Source organism: Haliotis cracherodii, unplaced genomic scaffold, assembly GCF_022045235.1.
Source record: "Haliotis cracherodii isolate W230 unplaced genomic scaffold, xgHalCrac1.p SCAF_11, whole genome shotgun sequence".
Lineage (NCBI taxonomy): Eukaryota > Metazoa > Mollusca > Gastropoda > Lepetellida > Haliotidae > Haliotis > Haliotis cracherodii.
In genome coordinates this window covers 8,357,662-8,380,115 of record NW_027266266.1, presented here as the reverse complement: position 1 = coordinate 8,380,115, position 22,454 = coordinate 8,357,662, and the positions used below count along the sequence as shown (strand labels likewise).

General features: G+C 39.3%; 1 protein-coding gene across 1 annotated transcript; it reads right to left on the bottom strand.

Annotated features, from left to right (window-relative positions):
- Positions 1–2,826: 2,826 nt before the first annotated feature.
- Positions 2,827–15,442, bottom strand: LOC139455351 (T-box transcription factor TBX6-like). The gene is made up of 8 exons (XM_071236908.1): positions 15,304–15,442; positions 13,915–14,065; positions 12,506–12,692; positions 9,820–10,087; positions 7,879–8,025; positions 6,786–6,853; positions 5,905–5,966; positions 2,827–4,044 (listed from the first exon to the last, which is right to left on the bottom strand). Exons 1-8 carry the CDS (start codon positions 15,337–15,339, stop codon positions 3,371–3,373), a joined length of 1,593 nt encoding a protein of 530 aa, XP_071093009.1. The 5' UTR covers positions 15,340–15,442; the 3' UTR covers positions 2,827–3,370.
- Positions 15,443–22,454: the final 7,012 nt, after the last annotated feature.

Below are 22,454 nucleotides of genomic sequence, written 5' to 3'. Positions count from 1 at the left end.
CTAGCGCATCAGCTCAGGGCCCTTGCCCCCTCTTCACACAGCCCAGACAGCGAATGGGACTTCTCCCAGGAAGCGCTTCCTAGTCGAACCCACCCAGAACTTTTCGGTGAATGTGAAGACCCCCTAACACTGCAGCCTTCTGCATTTCCCAGATTGTCAGAAGGGCTGTATTCCTGGCAGTAAACCCGGGTACTCTCCCAATGTCAGTCAACAGATTGGGAGGTACCAAACCTAAGGCACCGAGAACAATGGGGAGTCGGGCAACTTGGTACTTGCTATGTTTTTCCTGAATCGTGTCAATCACATTAGTTTCAAAAGGTAGTAGTAGTAGTAGTAGTATTAGTAGTAGTAGTATCGTCATTCAATAAGATGTAGGAAACACACGCGGGACACACGTCACTTGTGTGCTCCAGTCACGTGGATATGTCACATTGAAGTAAATATGCGTTTGTGTTTATAATTTCTAAAATCGTTCGTTGGCACTTCTCACTAAAACATCTTACGAAAACAGTAGCTGAATGTACGAGAAGGTTCATCGTGAATGTCATTACTTTCACCTGGTAACCCCGTCATGTAGACCTATACAGGAATGTAATAGATTTCGACTGTGCCCTTGGGAATTCAAGTTTGCCAACGAAATGAAACATTTTGATCCAACGAAAAGAATAGTTTTGATCTTGACAACAAAATAGGTTTTTATAAGCGCGAATACAATCACCTATACAACAACTGTTGCGATTTGAAAGGGGGATTTACAGAAAGGGGGCATTTATAGGACCAAAACGACGTTCATTTAATCTTTTAAACGTAGTTCAAGCAAGCCTCAATTGTTTGTTTGTTTTTTAACGCCGCACTCAGCAATATTCCAGCTATATGACGGCGGTCTGTAAATAATCGAATCTGAACTAGACAATCTAGTGATTGATGTCATGAGCATCGATCCACGCAGTTGGGATACGATGACATACATCAACCAAGTCAGCGATCCTCATCATCCGATCCCCTTAGCCGCCTCTTACAACAAGCATATTTGCCTTTTACGGCAGGTATGGGTCAAGCCTCAGTTGTATTAGGTTACATTGATCCATAATTCACTGTACAATGCGTGTATGTGTCTTAATAATTAATTGTGTGAATGTATTAAGCTGTATTCGCAATATATCACAAGGCAGGCCAAAAAAGAATAGGGTCGACTCGGGAATCGAACTCGGGCCTTCAGCGTAATAACGAACGCTTCCACTACTATGCAGCCCCATCGGAGTTATCTGCCCGATATACATAAGGACCACACAGCCATGAAAATCTCCCAAGCCTTCCACCTCGCTATTGCGTTGATCCCCGGATCACCGCGAACCTGGTGTAGCCTAAATGTTTGTATTGTACACCCGGAAGTAGTGGCGGTGCTTCCGGGGTTGACAGAACTGCTGAAAAAAAGCTAGTTGTATTATTTCCAAAGATCGATAATTCCCAGACGAGTGTTATTGCTGTGACACTTGGCTTGACTTATGATGTCGAAAGTGAGGTGAACGTCCAAGATTATTACACTTATATAGCGACGTGCATGCACGTGTGTGTGTGTGTGACTAGACTGTACTGGTTGTAACACAATTCATGGCATAGAGATACCATGCTGCAGTTTAACATGAATACCGCACTCAGACAGTTTTCTGATTCCGTACCGACCAGTCTTTGGGTTAGCCCCTTAATGTCGAGCGCCAGGCAGAGTAACAACATGTACCATCTTTTAACGTCTTTTGGTATTACGCGGCCGAGGATTGAACCCCGGTCCTTTCGCTCTCCGGGCGGACGCTCTACCACTAGACCACGGAGGCGGTCCGGAAGTGTGTATTTTATCTAGCCATGACAAGCGCAAACACCGTATGCACAGCAAGGGCGGATCCAACTTTTGTAAAGGGAGGGTCCAAAATATCAAAATTCTCTCCAAATTGACATCCTACAACATACTTCATTTAGTTTTCAAAGGGGAGGGGACCCCCCTTATATTCAACGGTGAATTACCCTGAACCTGTTCAATATCCAAAGTTAATTTCGGAAATGGTGTTGCCTTCTTTCAGCTACCGTAAACATCCGGGTACAATAGATCTTCAGCAACGCATGCTTGCCGTTAAAGGCGACTATGCTTGGGTGATACATGCCATCGCATTCCAACTGCACCCATAGTATTGGGATATGTATTGGGATATGTATTGTATCGTACCCGTGAAGATCTGGGTTAGAATGGGTCTTCAGCAACCCATGCTTGCCGTGAAAGGCGACAATGCTCGTCGTAAGGGGCTACTAACGGAATCGGGTGGTCACCATATTCCAATTGCGTGGATCGATGCTCATGATGTCAATCACTGGATTGTCTGGTCCACACTCGATCATATACAGACCGCCGGCATAGAGTTGGAATATTGCTGAGTGCGGCGTTAAACAACAAACAAAAAATCTTTCAGTTCCCGCTAACGGCGTCGGTGGGTGTCTGCCTTGGTGAGTTGTTCAACGCCGCTTTGTACAGTATTCAAGTTAAATCAAGGCGTATCAGCTTAATGTGGGAGAAAAGCCCAAAGTGATGCAGGTTTACCATGAGCACAGGTATGGTGCCGACAAACCTAGAGACATACGTCAGGTTTCGAAACCATGACATTTTTGGCGTGCCCAAGGGACGCAACTCTGCACAGCGAATTGCGACACCATGGACGACACTGGGCAAGCCGTGCCCTCCCCTCCATTGTGAATAGAAACACTTGAAGAATCATAAATCAGAACAAAACGCAATATTAGTTTTCAATATTTTAGTCATAAAATATCAATAACCTGGCAAGAAAAACAATTCTTGCACGTCATTTGGGACCTATGGTTCCTTAGGAATGACGTTATAAGATCATGGTGCACTGAAACAACCAAATGTGAGTCACATATAAATATGTATATAATACAGTCATAACTCTATGTTCATGTCAGAATGAATAAATAAACGTCTTCATGGCCCAAAAGTAAATTTGGGTTTGACAATTTTTGCCGCATTCGTTTCAGCAAGTTAAGGTCTATTTTCGTGAACACCTTTGTACACAACGTTCCACACACAACACAGATTTCCGGTTGAGCAAATGAGACTTGACCAATGAGAAACTGCCGATCTGATCATGTGACAATGACGTCATATCCGTTTTGTCAAATATGTACAAAGCACCTCGGCAGTCCGTGACGTCGCTGCTAGATTGTCCAAATATGTACAATATTCGCTGCAGTGTTGCGGTTGTCCTCGCGTGACACCTCCGCGTCCCCGAACCCCGAAGCTGTAGGGGGCAAGCACTTGTAGACGGGCCAGGCCCTGGGTTAATGTTCACACACCATGTGTGTATTTTCACGCCATGGGACCCGTGAAATTCATATTCATCATATGCATGTTTGGTGTGAGGTGAGTTGCGTACGGTTGAGCGGACTGCATGTACGTGCAGGATGAGAGTGAGGGGTGGTGTTGGGGTGGGGTCGTACGGATGCCGTACCCATGAGATGCCGTATTCAGGCCGCTTGTTTGACGTATCGCACAATCGTTGGTTTGTCCCGACAAGCGACAAGCCTGCATTTGACTGTTGACGGGGTGAAGACTTAAACTCATGCTGCTTGACACGGGCTGGAGGAGTGCTGAGCTTGTTGAAACGGGAAGGAAGCTACTGCTTGGTACCCTGCTGACGGCGGGGTGGTGTGGGTAGTAGACCTGTTCGCCTCCCATGCATGACTGGTTAAATGACTTGACAGAGCCGAACTGGCACTGGTTGGGAGAAGGAGTGGAGCTCGCGCTATTGGATCCACGGGATTTTTCCAGATCCGGAGAAATGGCAGTCGATTTCAGGATCTGACATGGGGGAAGTTCTGTGCCAGATGCATCACTGGGGTTGTCGTCAGATGTGTCGGAAACTGGGTCGCTGTCCTCATCTTTCTGAGCTTGTGACGACACAGCGTTGTGAGGCTCCGTCTTCAGTTTCATGCCAATATCATCTTCATCTGTTTTCAGCTTCTTCATCGCTGTTAATTCAACTGTAACGGAAAATCAAACACAATAAATACTTTGAAATCCAATCTCTTCCATATACAACGAATATTAGCTTAATTAGATGAAACAGAAAGCATCTCCTACAATATAAATCACCCGCTTTGAGAAATGCTTCAAGTGCCGTTTGATCTATTTATCCGAGTGGCCACCTATCAATTATTTACTTAACACAATGCTATGAACAATGCCCCTAGCACCTGTCAAACCGAGGAAATCGACAACAGCCCGACGTTCCATCTGCCACGGCTGTCAATCAAGCACTATGAAACATACAACTCGCGGGGCATGCTTACAACCGAATCGTTGCTCTACAATATTTCATACAGCAGAACATAGATAATAACAATCGTTGTGTTTATTCGCTTATATGCCTATATTGTTAATCAATGCCTTAATAGATTTACTACTGGCTGCGGTCGACATATTCTGGGTGACATATTGTGAGTGTCTGGTGTTCGGATGTCATACGTTACTCAACATCGTTCACGTCGATTTGTAGCAAAATGTCTTTGTTAACAAAAATATTATCCTTACGTGGATGTACGAAGTATTACGCAAACATCCCTCCGAAATTTGTTCGTCTATTGTCATTTTCAACTGACAGGTGGCGCTCTTTTCATAGCGACGACAGGTAGCCCAAACCCAATTACTGATAACATACCCGATAAAACACAACACTCGTGTTACAAATGAGATTACAAATACCCGACAGGTTGTTCAATAGAAAGTGCTACAATGACGTCACGTGACGTAACATGCGCAGTCCGGGGCGAGCATAATCGCCATCATTTCTAACCACATGCCGTAAAGGGGCGCGTGCCAAATGCGCCCACAAGCCGAGATGTCGTAACGATCTTTAGTCGTAAGACAATTATTACCACCCGTTTTGTTTCGCTCTTTCTATAGCCAAATTCGTAATTCGAATTGTTAACAAATATCGATTTTTTAATGTAAAGTCATATACACTATGTAAGAAAAGAAGTTTTTTGGTAATTAATTCCTAGTAAATTTACAAAACATTTTGTCATAATTTACCGGAACAGATTACGTTTGACAACAAAACTAACGCCATCGGTTCTAGTCAAGTCATTTAGCTTTTTATAAATTGTCAAGAACTACAAGCAAATCTCACAGAAGGCAAGTTTTTCCAAAATTCAGTTCCAACTTCTCGCGTCTCTGACGTTTACGTGAGAGAAAGTGTCGGCTACTTTTTCACCCGCAACACCATCGAACAAAAACAATCGGATTTCGGTTTAAGAGAACGGTTCCCCTGCAGCTCAAACTGGAATGGTTAACCATAAATCGGTAAGGTGCTTATTTGAGTTGCCACTTGAACCAGATTGGGGTTTCGGAGTACATTAATCGTTATTCTGGAACAGATGAGAACGGTTTTCCGAGTACATCGACGCCATTTCTCGGCCCAGGTGTAAGCTGACGAGTTTCAGAAGATTATTGAATTAGTCGAGAGTATAGGTGCGAAAATTTGCCGCGATATTTCAGTGTCGTCTCGCTGATGCAATTAGCGAGTCTCATCAATATTGCAAGACCTTGCAGCTAATCACATAACAAAGATGCTGAATTCTCACTCCGGCCCAGTTCAGGGCATTCTGGCCACGAAAGTGACAAACTTAAATTCGCGTGGGGTGTAAAAGCGTGCATTTTCACAGCCCTGGCAGATAGTCAATCCGGCGACTAGCTCTCACACGTGTTAGAAAATGCGGCAACTGAGAGGATTTGCCGAAAAACATTGACAGGAAGCCTGGACAGGCAGATGTGTAATTCAATTGCCAAGCCATGAAAGAAGACCGGGAGGAAAAAATCTGGACGATGGCTGAAGCATTTACCTTTATCATGATCCGAAGACCCGTCCTCGCTTGCTGGCCTTTTAATGCTTAGGCGGTGATCACTGGAAGAGAAGACACAATGTGTGAATGGGTACAGGGGAGGGGGGAAACTGGCTACAATTGTGGATGATGCTAGCGGGCCTCAAACCACGAGGGAAATCAGACAATATGTCAACGCCTAGCGCCTAGTGGAAAAGATTTGTCACCTTTCCGTGTTCCGCGGACGAACAGCCGGAATCGTTTTGACCATCATCAATATATTCGCGAAATAGGCCTTATTGAGTAAGATGAATATGTTCATTTTAAATCAACCCGGCACACCTCAAACACGCCTTGGTCAATACACGCGACGTTTAGATCAACTCGTCCCGCAACCAACCCGCCAATTCTTTAACACCTAGCTCCCCTGATGACATTTTTCTAGGCGGACCGACGTTGAAATCACTCTAACTGTCACAACTTAGCGCTACCACCTCTACAGATTTGCCACCGTTTTCTCGCACATTCTGTAGACAAAGCATTTTATTTTTTTCCCTCCGTGTAGGAATATATATTGATCGGCGCCGAGTGCTCTGGCTCAGACACCACCGGTCTATGATCTGTCACGTTTAGTCTCGCTGTCTTACGCCTATTTTCCAAGGTTACAAAGATTTATGAGAAACGTTCTGGCCATGGCGTGATAACGTCGCTGACGGCGACCACGCTGCTGAAGCAACGTTAACAACCGAACATCAAAGAACGTTGTAACATTTAAATGCGATTCCAGCCACGAAAGGTGCTGGGGCTGATTACTTGCTCCAGAAGATAATACCAGTCATTACTACGACAATGTTAAGCGTATTACTTGTTTTTCCATGTTTTAGAATTAATATTTAACTTACCGTCTCCCCATTCCATTGTCACGAAAGCCTTTAGCGAATGGGTTGTTATCAATCTTGAGCTGGGTAATCTGAAAACAATATAAAAACCACATAAACACGAGTTACTATATTCTGTTATACTCGAGACCACTGTTAGCGCACATTATATTTGATAACGAGTCTATAATTCAATTTCGATACTTCGTTTGCTGCACGTGCGTGGTTGCTCTCTTAACGACGCCGCGCGGCCAAAAACTTTCGACGCGTGCGCAAACAGCACCAGGACGTGCGGTTAAATATCGAGCGCGGTGCCTAACACGTGCGCTAACCCTATCGACTGCTCTCAGCTATATTGTAAATTCCGTCAGTAAACGATTACTGAAAATGAACATATACTGTACTAAGGCTGTTTTTGGTTGTTTTTTTGTCATCTCTAATAGTATCACACTTCAATGACGAAGTATACTCATTGACATCCAGTTGCGGGTACATTTCACCGTATAATCGGAATCAAATCATTCGCTTAAAGATCTTTTACGATTAACCATTAACCCTTCCGCCATGTTAATGTTAGTTGACACGAAAATCGTATGTCTGAATACTGTTACTCGTTGCAATAAGTGCCACGAGCCACGCCAAATCCGTCACTTCTCTCACGGCTTTTTCCATCTGACCAACCCAAGGTGTTAGGAAACTGGTTCGATGTAAATGGCGGACTACTTCAAACGGCCCACGGAATGAGCCTATACTCTCCGATGAAATATTCATTTTGTCGGCTTTTGAAGCCGATCGAATGTTTCTGTAAGATTACGAAGGCAGTTACACGCCGAAGCCATATTAAGCATTACTGGAAGCGCGTCACGAAAGTAGCGCCATTATTCAGTTAAGACATGAAACGGAAGCGACTGTCCCAAGGGGAACGCGTTAGACCACTTGTTCGTATAGTAAATTGACCTATCGCTAACCTTGTGTTGCTTGAATTACGTATCTAGAATCGTCAGGACAAGCATTACAACACTTGCAACTTCGAATCATATTTGAATATTTCTCGATGTGTCGGGGATTTTGATAGGCTAAGACACTTCCCGTTAATCGTTAAAAATATGGAACGCACCTGTTCATTTTGGTAAGCTGTCACAGCGATGAAGCAAGTTTCGTCGAAAGCATATGTATTGAATGTATTCCATCTCATTGTGAAGATATCGTTCGCCTGTACCACGTGGATCCTTGGCTGATACTTGTGCATGGAGTTGAGAATAATCTGTAAACAAATACGAAATCGAAATTAAATATCGATTGAAAAATTAGGTTTCAATGCTATCTTGGGTTAGTCACTGATTGTTAGACTTAAGGAAAAACCTGCTCATAAGTCTAGACATTGCGTTGTGTATAATTTAGTACGTAAAGTATAATATTCAGATTCCGTGTTCGTGTCAAAGTCCTAGTTTTGGGATCACTGGGACCTCGTTATTCAACGCCTGAGAACAAAACAAAACGGGTTTTTAATTAAGGTGTCACCGGGAAATATTGGATAAAATCTCTATAGCTTTACATAAGCGTAATTTCTGGCACGAACAGCGGAATAACGGCTTAAGGGGATAAATATTTGATCAAGATTTTGTTACTTGTCCATACCATCAGATGAGATGGAGGGGGATTATACGGCAGCGCTATAAAATCGGACAAGAAGAATTAATTATGTCTTACGATTGCCTTTTTTAGTTTCTACTCGAAATGTGATAACGTATCAATTTCCTAGATTTGAAGACGTGAATTGTTCAGTCATGGAAAATGCATATTCATCAAATGCATCCGGCGTCAGCATTCAGACATGCGCAGAAGGCGTGCATATTTAATTAGTTTCAAGCGCCTTAAGACATTTTCCTGAGCTTCATCAAAACCCCCGTGCTTCCATTTGAGTTACGTCGAAAAACAGATCATCCTTAATTACACGATCCCTAAATTGTTTAATTGAAATTGACTCCGCCTCGTGGGCCAAATGACGGCCATTTTAGTTTTTCTTTTCTCTTTCCTTCATCCCAAGCTTTCCCTAAATAACCTTCGACCTCGTGAGCTCCCCGAAGGTGCCCCATGGGAAAATATCAATTTCAGTTGGCGTCTGTGCAGTGATGGAGCTCCTATGCCTCATTACAAAGGCAAAACATTGAACGACTCTTGCGCGCCTGGGACGCAAGGACGCCCGTCCAAATACTCTCATAATGAATTATTGCACAAAAGAAGAACCGAGCTATCATTTTCGCTTTTCTTGTAAAGGCAGGAGTTCATTAGGAACTAGAAAATAATGACGTAGCTAAGTAGGCCCCTTTAAAGCTAATGATTGTTTAGTGGTTGGGAATCTTTATCCAATAAACCACTGATCGGTACTAAATAGAGGAGACAAGGTGGCAACAATAGGTATTATGTCCGGTTTCAAACTATTGGCGTTTTCTTCAAAGAATATATATATTTTGTACAAAAAATATCGATTTGGGTGTTGAAAACTTGAACTGTTTGAACATTTTGTCAAGTTTAAACCTTGATGCCAAACCCATCTCGACTGGGACATTTTTCATGTTTGGTCTCCTGAGAAAACCGTGCATACAAGTCCTACATATCTTCATTAGGCGCAGTGGAGCAAATCACTCTGCCCAGTCCTGTTTTGACTGCTCCGAGCGACAAGAGGAAAGATTTCGTGCAAAATCTAGGAATTCTCGTTTGTGCTACCATATTGGGATTTACTGCACGAGATCTGGTAATTATTTGAGCGCTATTTCTTACGATCTTGAACGTGATTTTTCACACAATGAGTTTCGGGATTCGATGCTCTTGGTTAAGGATAGGCCCTACGGGACGAAGGTTGGCAGAGTGGCGAATAAGGGCTACCGGCATATCCGATCTCACCACGCAAGACGCTCTGAAATTGACTCTTGGGCGGAATAAATATTTAACACCATTTCTTAATATTCCTAGGATGTGGCATCTGCTTGGGCATATACCCTTTACCATATCTCACGATTGTGTTTGTATCCAATAAATGGTAGCATCAGTCACTCACGTGTCCATTCTGGTCAAGATTGTTGTTGGTGAGTTTAAGCTTGTGGAACGTCACGGGCTGTTTGGTCCAGTGGGAACCGGAAGCTGGGGAGTCTGGATGAATGTAGAGTCTTCCGGGCATGTGCGGTTCAGCCTTTCCGGTGACTACCCATTCCGAATTATGGTACTTGTAGCGACAATCGTCAACCGGTACAATGTCGACAAGTAGGATGTACTTTGCGTGCAGGTCAAGGCCTTCAAGGGTCACTTTGATAGTTGGAAACATGCGCCTAAAATAGAAAACATTTGAACTATGAAATAATATCTTGTTAGGAAGCCGAGCGTAATTTCTTGTTAGGAAGCCGGGCGTAACACATCTGTTTCGTGAGATGAGACGATAGTACTATATACGCTTTAAGTCGAGATAATATTAGCTGGGCCCGCACAAAGCGAGCCACGTGTTACACGTGCATGTACAGCATGCTCAACCCTTTTTTTATACATTGACGATAAACACCAGTAATGAAACTGTTCAACGAGCCCTTTCTCGAAGCGTGACATATTACAACCAAACACACAATATATGTGAATATCAGTGCGATCAGAGTTATATTAAAACTTCTTTCCGATGAACAGGCAATAATACTGATTGTAACTTGACATGGTTCGAACGTTTTGAAAAGGTGCAAGTCGTGTGGCTGAAATTCCTTTATTGTGATGCATATCGCACCTTATTTGTTAATAGTAATAACATCAACATCACAGAAGCATTTGAATATCAAATATTATAAAATATATTTTCCAAAATAAAGAAGATGCACAACAGCTGCATTGGTGGGAATCCGTTTGCATATTTTCATTTTTTTGTAGGTTATACAACTAAGATATTTCAATATAAAGGCATGTCATTTTTCAATTTAAATAAAAACCTAAAGAAATGACGATTTTGTATGACCAGGATATAGTCTGTTGTGGCAGATTGTTTCGTTAAATTTAAGAAATAAAATATTTCCTGTAAATAATTATTCTGATGAGCCACATGCGTTGCGCTTTTAATCCGGAAGTTCCAAAGGTCATACTATACCGTAACCTGGTAACATGTTTTCATTTGAATTGACAACATCCTGCAACCCGGATGCGAAAAAACGGCGTTTGTTACAATAGAGAATCTCTCTGATTTAGCAAATCCGGGAGGGAAATATATAGCTTATATCACGCTCTATACAAATGAACCTGTCACATTTACTCGCAGCGCAGACACCTGCCAAGGAAACATATGTCCCGTGTGTACTTTCGCCCATATTGTTATCATATTCCACAGGGAACAAAACACCTGCCACACCGTACGACCATTAAGACGCGAACCGGATTTCAAACAGGTGAAAAGGAACATGCTTTAAATTTGTTGTTTTTTACTCATTACATCTGTTCGTGGTGTTGACTTCAGCCCAATTAATGTCCTCCTGATAGTCAGAGAAGGCCCATGTACTATGGACAAGCTGTGCGAGGAACTATTTCACAAACTCGTCACACATTCATTTTCTATTAACACAACCAATTGGTTCCGGGTCAAATGAGGCTATCTTTCGTATATAAGGTACTATCCAAGCCTTCTGGTATTCAAAAGCTTTAGGCCTAGTTCTGTATGAATAGATCTTTTTTTTAAAAAAAAACGGAAGCTTATGTTGTAGTGACTTCACAAGAAGATGGCACGCGTTCGAATTAGGTTATATTTGACTGAAGGATGTTTTGCCTATAATCTATAGGTACCTCTAGCTACTTTACACATGCGGGGCATTGGGCAGTTACATTATTTCAAAAAGTTATTTACCATCATTAAATTTATGGTAATATGTAAAAGAAATGTTGCTCCCATCTGTCGTCAAATGAAATTCTTTTAGGCCAAAAATCATAAAATGAAAAGTAATAAAAGACGAACACTTTTTGATCCGGAAGAATGGATCGTTAAGTGGTCGTTTAACTGATTACAGATTGCGCATGCATTTTCTCAATACCCACGTGTTGTCAAATAAAGTCCGAAATGAGTCAACGTATTGGTAACTTAGTCCAATAAATGCGTGGTACGTTCTAATATTATTTGTCGAAAAAAATCATGGTTTTATACAATTTATTTTATGAAATTGTGATATCTGATTGTCACAGACGAGTGCATAACGATAGACACGCGACATGGCACGTGTCCGTATTAACAATGCGCACGCGCGGCAGTCATCAGCGCGTGCGGCGTCCCTTGTCACAGTAGGGGTACAAACAGACTACAGCAAAATGCGTTAACACTTGATGCGGAACGTTGACTAGCTATGAGAAGATATATAGATGCTAATTCTAATTTGACATAAATTGTTGAATTCGTTTTTCAATATATCGATTAAGAGAAAAATATTAAAAAAGCAATAAATGAGTCAACTTGAATAATCAGACACTTGCGTGAAAATATTTATCGAATATATTACGATAATTTGTATTTTTCAGTATTTGAATTCAAGTCAACGAGTAATCAATATCACGAAAAGGGTTTATGCGTCAAAACAAGAGGTTTCGTGAACATCGTATTATATCCCATGCTTACTTATAAGTGTGTTGGTTTATGCATAACCTACGCAAAACAATACTTACCGGTTGCTTTACAAACAGTAAAACAAACAAAAAGATTCAAACCATTTAAAGAATTTTTTGTCAGCCCTTACCTTCCCGTCTTCGTGATGATCATCTCGGTGCCAATGTTGTGGAACTTGCTCCACAAATCTCTGTTGTCCAGGCTGATCTTAATGTTTTTGTCCATGGAATCGCTCTGCCCTACCCCAGAGGTAAGCATGCGTTTAGGGTCCGGCGTCGACAGGTGAGGGTACGCCCCAAACTGCTGGCTTTGGCCTACTGATAAAACATTAATTTTAGTTTAGTTGGACATAATACAGAGATTTCAGAACCAAACCAAACACGATATCAGTAACGATACACTTGTTTGTTTGCTTTTTAAAATAAAAATAAAAACAAATAGCTGTTTGTATTATTAATATTATTTCTGTGCATATAAGACGATATAATGCATGTTTCGTTTTTAACCCCCCCCCCCCCCCCCCCCCCCCCATTGAATTTTGATTATAGGATTATGCATAAGTGTAAAATGTTTTTTGTTATTTTTTCAAATTAAGAATGCCTACTCATAAAAGATGTGTGTGTGTATTTAAGGTGCATTTAGCCAATTTAATAAAAGAACAACTTGAAATAAAATCTCTACAAAGGAGTGTCAAATACTCGTCGTGTAAAATAAACGTGAACCGTATTTCTGAAATTTAAAACCGCGTATGATTCACTTGCAGCATAATGAAAAACGTAGTCAAATTTTACAATTTTAAATTTCGATACGTCCCTCCCAGGAATTGACTCAGCGGCGAATGTCGGTTTTGCGTTTTGGGTAACATTTCACAAAAATACGATTATACACATGAACACTTTCGCTGCCGGGTTTCTGTAACATGTAATAACAGCGTGGCAATACCACGCTAATTCATACAACATCCAGATTGAAATTAGCGGTATCGAAATATAATAACGACCAATTCTTTGTGTATTATTTATCAACCAAATAAAAATTCGTTATTGACAGAGTTTGCCACATCAATTTCATATATAAATCATGTATGAGAGCTCATTTCAGGGGGAAATTGAAATTAACAACAGTTTGGCATTGCCCGTGGACACGATTCAGCGGGGTTTGCCACATCCCCGTTGTAATACTTGTGAATATTGAAAGTGTCGTCGAACACAATAAACATTATAAGGGTGAAATAACATAGTAATTTATCTAGTTGGAACAGTTTACCGTTTTTTTGTGTCATATATATCGAATAGTAATTAAATGAAGAAACAGCAAACCTTGTAACAAATATTGTAAAAAAATAATGAATCGGAACCGCTACAACGATATCTTAATAAAAATAGAATAGAAATCTTAATTGAACACGGAAGCTTGCAAACGTGTGTGTTCATGTTTTAGGAAAATATTGAAAAGGGAAATATTAATTTATACACTATTTGTGTATACTGTTTCCAAATTGATATGGAATTCGGTATTGTATATATATATAGTACTGACCTGCCATAAGCGAATCATGAGCTGGATGCATGGGAAATCCAAAGAACGAAGCTTGTGGGGCGGGCATCAACCCGTGGGAGAGGGGGAACGCACGAGCGCGTTGCGAGATGAGATCGTCCTCGTACATGTTTGCGGAGGAGGTTGGGTACTTCTGAAATAAAATAAAATAAATTCAATATATTTTAAAATTCGAAACATATGACAGAATTGAACTGGGATGTCAAAGACAAAAATCGCGAACCATTTTAGCTGGAGTATTCAAATGAGACAGGCTGGTTTGTAAGTGTGTGCCGTTCGTCTCGAGGGTAGTCCAAGTTATGATTCAAGAACCACCAGTTACCTGTTTTATTAGTGCGGGCGTCTCAACAGGGCGTCTCATCCGAGTGTCTAACGCTTGGTTCGTTTGTTTCCTAATCTAAAATTTAGGACTACTCGAAGTCTAGCTGTATACTTACAGTAAGGATTTGAGGCAACCTCGCTTACCGTTTAATTGACAATCACTTTAAGGAAGACTCATCGAAATGGGTTTGTTGTGATTGTTAAGTGTTCGAGGAATTGGATCTGTGAAAACACACGCTGTATAAGTCAATTTCAAAGTTTATTTAGAAATTTAAAAAAAATATAAATTCGACTTGTTCATGTAACTTGTGCCCTTCTTTATGTTCAAATTTGACAAAACATAACATACGAGAACAAAAACATGTTTTTTCTAAACTTTGTAAACTCAACAATTGTCTAAATCTCTAATCGGTACATAATTCGAATTATTACACGGAATAACTTCTGACAATATTTTACCTAGTTGAATAAAATATAAATACTTGTACACCTGTTTGCCGCTCTCAGCGGGAGTTGATCAGGAATTATCAGAAAAGACCTCTTTGATCTATGCCGTCAGTGATTACGGCACCCGTTTCACATGTCAATCAAACTCTCCGCGAACACAAATTGACCAATTACATAACGGAATAAGTACAGGTGAGTTGTGTCCCTTGTTGTTAAAGCAGGTGACTGAGGATGAGGGGCGGGTCCTTATTATTTTCTTTCACGTTTAAATTTTAAAGGGACAACTATAATTATCATCAGTGAATATTTTTATATATTTAATGATAAAGTATAAAGTACACGTAATACATAAGATCATATTTTTTTCAAAGACTGATTTTGAAAAAATACACTTATTTTCTACAATGTGAACACGTTAAGGGAAATATCATCTACAACAGGGTTGGAATGACGCATACTATTTCGAGGATGTTACGGTAAACTGTTTATACAGCTGGTTAGTAAAATAATGTAAACAATCGTCTTCTTCATCTTTAAATAACGTTGAAATGTATACCACGAAAAATCACAGAATATCTAAATGTTATTTCAGTATATACTCACGCAGGGGTTGTGGGGAAGTTGGCACAAAAGATCCATGTTTGGTGTGGAAATAAATGTCAATGTCAAACTCAGGTATATATCCAAACTCGTCAAAAGCCGCAGCGAATGTTATGGTACCGCGGTAGACTAGTGCTTATAGTTGAAGCGACAAGCAAATTCTACCGACAATCCTCTCAGCCTCCCATTTTGTTAGCACGCGCGATTTAAGCTCCGCCCCCAATATCATTATGTCAGCAGCTCGCGTTAATATGGCCACGCCCCTTCACGACAGATAGGCGCCGGGCTTTCAGAGGCGAAATTGTTAAAACAACCCGAACAAGCAATGCCATCTCCTCGTAAATACGACCGACGGAAACAACGGGAATCTTGATTCGCAAATCGTCATTCTTTTGTTCCATGTCGCAATTGTTACAACCCGTGAATAGGGTCGGGCTTCCGTGACGGTCACCCCGCGAAAGCACCGGCAAGGCGACTCAGGGGTTAATTAGCTAAGAAGAGGTGAAAATATTTTCTCAATCAGTTGTAGAGACAGGTGCCTATTGATATTGTGACGAGATACGCTTTTGCTTAGTGGTTCCGGCCAATGGACTTAAGTTCATTAATGTAGAGAGTTCATTTTAGACGTCAACAAAATCAGGGATTTGAAAAAGTTTGTTGTCGTTATCCTTTGACGCCAGACAACGGCACATGTAAATATATCAGCGTCGCAGTGACGTTTAAAGTGACACTTTACACCAAAACCATTGTCACTTAAGTGTGTGACATATGTTTCGTTGAAATCGAACAAATATTTTAGCGAAATAATCTGTGACAATTTGTGATTCGAACAAATATTTTAGCGAAATAATCTGTGACAATTTGTGATCCTTGATCGTCATACATTTCGTCACATTTTCGTATTCAGATACATACACATACTTATAAGTTAATATTCCCATTTCGGAATTGTGCATGTGTTAAATTAAAAAATAAAATCCTTCAACAAACACCCGTCGCAAAGGTATACTATCGATAAATAGCGCACTTTATCCTAAGATCTAACGTTAAAGAACGAAATGTATAGCCGTTTGGGATATATTCTGAACGAATTCATATATCCCTTTATTCATGCCCCCCCCCCCCCCCCCCCCCCCCCCATTGCCATGTTACGTGTCCATATTAGATTCATGTTATAAACTCTTGATTTGTATCTCATCTAATGTAAATATACAATTTCAAAGATGTTCCCATAATAAAAATAAGTAACAATAACCCTTTATAAAATCACAGCTAACGTTTTAAATTATCTTTGTCGTATGAAATTCCTTCCTCTTTGACGACGGAATGAGACAAAATTCAGCAACCTTTGAAAAATAAAACGCTTCCTCGAATAACCTGCTGCCCGAACACACGCTACTAAAACCGAACGATGGAGCCCTACAATCGGACTGAAGCCGGGCGTATATCACATTCTCCGAACACTTTATAGAGTTGCTAGACTTTTACGTTTATGGCGTCCGTGTTTCCAATTTTACATACGGGTGTTTACTTCAATATGTCGGATTGGGAAAGGGGAGAGAAAAGAATACGTAGCTTACAACAAACATATTAGATTTCTCGGCGATGTTGTAAAACTTAACGTTTTCTCAGTGGGTGGTATATGTTATAAGACAAACTCCGTACATCGCTGCAATGTCAAGAGTTTTGCATCGTGTACCACGCGATCGTGCAATGTATGATATAATTTGGAATAATTACTGCTGCTAATAATAAAATGTGAAGTTTTTGTTGATACTGAATAATTTAGTAATCAACCAACCTCAAATTGGATTAAATGTACCGTAACAAAACGCAAAATGAACTCTTTTAAAATGTTTTTTTTATTCGAACAGCATACATATAGCTTTAGTTATTTTGTTTAATAATTATGTAGTCGCCGTCTAAAAAAACAACCAATCATTGCTGTTGTTTTATTCGACAGAAATTCTGCCACAGTGACGTTGAAAGGAACCGGACGTCAGTGTGAACATCTCCCCTTAACAATTTTCTACAAAGAAAATTCTTGAAAAATCTCGCATATTAAATAAACAATATATAACGAGATAATTTGCTTATCAAGAAGCTCCCTTAAAGTATGTGCCTTCAAAAAAAGAGATCTAAACAAAGTGATCTGCATTTTTTAGTTAGACTGAACTTCAACGTGAAACCATGCCACATTTTTGGCAACCAATGGTACTATTTAATAATTCTATTTGATCGACAAATGTCAACTCATCTTACCCGTTATCAAAATTCACTTGCGGGATGGTGTCGGTTGGATGGATGGATATCGACCGTTTATTATTCATTCCATATTTTGTGATCTGTTATGAATACATAATGCATGCGAGAGTCCGCTCATTCATTATCAGACCGACGTGGCACCTAATCGCATCGATCTGCCATTACATATGGGTGCTATAGCACGACCTATTGCATATTTACAAATACCGACCGTGCTGAGTGCCACAATCGTCTCGGAAAGCTTATGAAGCTATAAACAGAAGAATCGCGTTCTCCATCACTGACGCACCCTCACCACAGGGTTGTCGCTTTGAATGTTCATAATACTACCACTGTAAGCAAAGAGCACATTTGAATATGGATAGTATTCATCAATCGTTAAATAATTTTGCTATTATTATTTAATAATTAACATAATTGTTTAAATAAATGACAAGATATGTTTTGTTTCTTGTTCGTCGTTTGTTTATCCATGTTATCAACTTTCACGTGTGGAAAAAAGCGTTGTTTTCGTGTAGTTAGCAAGAATTTCGCTAAATGATATTATGTAAAATTTGTAATTTACACATCAAAGCATGGAGTTAATCAGAACGTGTGAATTTATCGTCATCCCGGGTGACGACAACGAGAATTACACATATCAAAGGTGTCAATGCTTAATGAATAACACAGCATTATTATTGTGACGTCAGCATGCATGACTATTGTCTTTTCTTATTTTAGTTAGTGATATATCTATCATTAAATTGACGACAATTCAGTGTGTGTTGTATAGCTAGCGAGAAAGTGCTAAAACCTTCATTTCGCTAAAAATGCATGTTAAACCATCTTTATGTATTAGTCCATTGTTGATCGGGGCATAAGCATACGTTCAGATACGGGTTTATTGTCTTTTTCGAGCAGGTTTCAAATTGTATTTTGAGAATTACCATAGAATTGGGGGTTACTCTGCGTGGCTTTTTTTATGAGTCACCGGTTAACAATTCTGAATCAGAGGTTACCAGCTCAAAGTGTAAAACGCTCAAAACACCGTGAATAATTTTCTCAAACTCGAGATGGACAGAAAGTTTTCTTTTTCTCAAATAACAAATAGTTCTCACCACTGTATTATTAATTGTTCAACTCTTAGGTCAGCTTCCGACACCGACTTTAATGAAGAACAAAAATCAATTATCTTACTACTGTTTAAACATCCTTTTGTGTTTAAGGGTATTTTTACACCAAAATGTGATCTTAGTAACTCTCTACTCAACATGCCCTCGAAACAATCGGTTTAACCCTTCAGGGGTCAACTCTCAATGAAAATTAACCTCTCGTGGGATTTGGGGGTTACTCTGGTAAAAAGATCATGCTTAGAGACCTACTGAGTCGAATAAAGACGCCAACCGCCTCGAGCTCCCGAGCTCAACTCGAACATTTTCACACAAAAGATGTTTTGAAGAATGTATTTCTTAATGTATACAAATTATTCACGGTACTTTGGTGGTTCTGAAATGCATGCTGCGTCCCCCCAACCCCGGGGCTGATCGCAGGGGGGACTCTACCTCGGCAGGTGGGACCCCCGGTGGAAGCAGTGCAGCTAATTCAATGCACAGTAAAAACAATATTTTCTGAGGTGAAAATAAAACTTTAATCGCGAGAGTTTATTCAGAGTCTGCCCTCAGTGGGTGTTGAACCGTGTGGGAAAAATGAATTGTTGTTGTACGTATTGTGAAAACTCACCATTTTCAAAATTAAATTGAAAATATCTGACCCGGTCCTATGTTTTTACATGAAATGTACATGTTTTCGATTTTTTTAAATCTCCGCTCATGAAATGCACATGTTTTCCATTTTTTAATCTCTGCACATGAAATGCACACGTTTTCTAATTTCCTAATCTCTGCACATGATACAGGAATACAACAGCGTTGTGTGCATGATTGAGTCACAGAATGCGGTTTAGCGTTGAAAGGTCGTTTTCTATACCATCTGCATATAGGGCCATAGGACTCCCTCTAGTGATACAGTGGATATATATTTTGAAAGGATCCTACTAATATTGAGCAATAACATATTTTTATTAATATAAAATAATTTAATTATTATTGATATTTAATGTGTTTAAACAGGACATATCGATGTAACGCATGTCACACTTTTAGACAATATTTAGATAGAGGTCATGATATGTTAAAGAATGTATTTCATTTATTTGCCAAGCTTTGGATAGAACCGGGAAAAAATAGTTTCAGGGTTTTTAATACACTTGTACAATACATAGTAAATCTGGGGAGGTTTATATGCCGTTGGTTAAACGTACTGCATAATATAGTGATGAACCCATTCAGTTGGCTGAGACACAGACCTGTTATAAATAAGCAGAACCTCTGCTTACTATGTATATAAATTACATACAGCGACTGTCTACAATGTACCAATTTATGACCAGTGTAATATCAATTGTATAAATATTTTATCAATATAGTGGCCAAGTAGCACAGGAAATAAATACAAATTAGTTCAACAGTATTTACGAAACGACTCTTAAACATCACTGTCAAGAAATATTGCAAGTATATAAACTTAAATTGACAATTGACATATACTATATTGTTTTGAGTAATAGAAATAAAGTTTTTAAAATGATTAACATTTTTAGTGAACAAGTGAAAAAGAATTTATCATGCAACTGTCATAATATAGTGTCCAGATTGTGGAGGTTTGTGTTTAGATAATAAAAATATAAAGTAAATTGGTCCCCAAGTAAATATGACAAAATGAAAACATGACACACTTACTCCATAATATTGATGAACTATAAAATATTATGTCAATTTTGTATGGCTACAAATCCAGGTAACGATTAAGAAATATAACTATATGTCCAACGTAGGCCATCAAGGCAAGGAGTATTTGGTTCTGTTTTTTTAAATATAAATACCGACATTGAAAGTAACAGAATATGTAATTCCCTTTGATATAAAAATACGTTGGACTCAATAAGCACTTATACTTATACATAAAAATGAGAAAAGTCGATAATATCAATTGTCAATCACAATAAACTGTGCGGACATAGAAAATAAGTTCACACCTATGGCTATAAACCACAGAAAAAGCTGTCCGAATGACCAACGCGACTTAATAATCCAGATTATCAAAGTCCAATTATTCTCATTGCTCACATAAAAGGAAAATATTTCAAAGATATGTCTTCCTTGTAAGCGACTACGTCTATAAGATAAAAGGTGAATGCAATTGAAATGAGCAATGCAATCTGTGAATCGTTCTGTACGCTTGTATTACCAATAGCCATAAACTTATAGATAAGTGTGTAAATCTGATCTCTTCGTAGCGATTGTCCAAACATGAAAGACACCGCCATGGTCTCTACAAGCCGTAAAATTTCAAATTGTGGGCCACGTTTTAACATTAATCAATCTATCATTAAATGTTGTTATTAGAAATTGGGATATCTGAGGATGGGGAGGGGGGAGCTGTCGCGTTGATAAATAGGGGGAGGGGACGGATGAAGCAGCGTTTGATGAGGGTGGAATTGAACAGCGTGTCTGTTGATGGGGTGTTCATTAAGGTCGGGAGGAGGGGTGTTCTAACTGGTGCCTTTAATCTTGTGTGTAATATTTACTGTTGAGGGAGTTGTTCATTCATAAAGAGATTAATCTTTAATTGAGTTGCATCCGTCAAATTGAATTGATTTTGCTAAGTAAAAAAATATTACTTTTTATTATCGCGTATTTGTTCTCAAGTGTCGTAGTTGTGATACGAACTGTTAGAGCGGACATTGTCACAAATTCTATTTAATGAGAGTGATGATTTGTATAAAAAAAAGTGCTTCGTTTTTTTTGTCAGGTTCAACCTGCCAAGGAAATTGAATTCCATAGTTTGTTACTATTGTTTATGAATACTATACGCTTAAGTAGAGGATTAAACCCTGATGAAACAAATAATACTTCGAATATTAATAATAACTTCAAGTTAATGGCGAAATAATGATAATATTTTTTGGAAAATATAATTTACGTAAATATTTTAAAAAGTTTGATTGTAAACAGCCTGTTCAATATTTATGACAACAGTCGAAATAAACATTTAATTAGAAACATACATAAATTCCCATTTCAATGTCATGTCTTTAGCCTAAGACAATAAACAATATACAACTAAACAAAGGTATTATGTATGTACACCAAATAATTGAAGATAAATGCCGATATTAATTCATATGTCTGGTTCTAGTTAATTAATAAGACATAGATCTCCACCATCCACATTTGTCTGCTGTTATGAACACATGTGTTGTCGATAACGTGATGCTATCAGTCGCAGTTGCAGAGTGGGTCCACAACACGACGCTGATTTCAGTCGCTCAAATTGATCACATCAAGACATGTGAGTTTAGTGGTAGGGCGCCCGTCTCGCTTGGTCTCCGCGCCGTCTTCATGTGACGGCTTTGTCAAACTATTCTATTCGTTTAAACTTTAGGATCATGTTTTGAATACTCGGCTTGTTGTAGAGAAGAGGTATTGTGAACGGAAACATTTTTTTTAAGCTTGAGGATGTTGTCTTTGTTAATCTTATTGTTTGGAGCTGAATTCGAAGATTAGTTTACTCGTTCTTTAAATTATATTACATGTGGGTTTTATGTGAAAATATGGCGTTTTTAGAAAAAATGCATTCGTGGGTATACATGTATTTTACTTTTGAAAACATTCATACATGTACCACATTCCACACACAAGTTTCAGAAGTTAATTTCCTTTTGAAATGGTTATTTCATTGTTATACAAATGTTTTTTTATATACCACTAAAATAATTTTATTATATAAATAATTATAGCCCGATTATTTCATATTACTAAAGTTAATTTGTCATCCCATGGGTCGGG

Bases quoted from the DNA above. Each gene is read 5' to 3' on its own strand.
- LOC139455351 (XM_071236908.1), bottom strand. From the start codon at position 15,339: ATGGATCTTTTGTGCCAACTTCCCCACAACCCCTGC. The intron at 14,066-15,303 runs GTGAGTATATAC...ATTTTATTTCAG, and splicing joins AACTTCCCCACAACCCCTGC to AAGTACCCAACCTCCTCCGC. The intron at 12,693-13,914 runs GTCAGTACTATA...ATGTTTTATCAG, and splicing joins TCATGATTCGCTTATGGCAG to TAGGCCAAAGCCAGCAGTTT.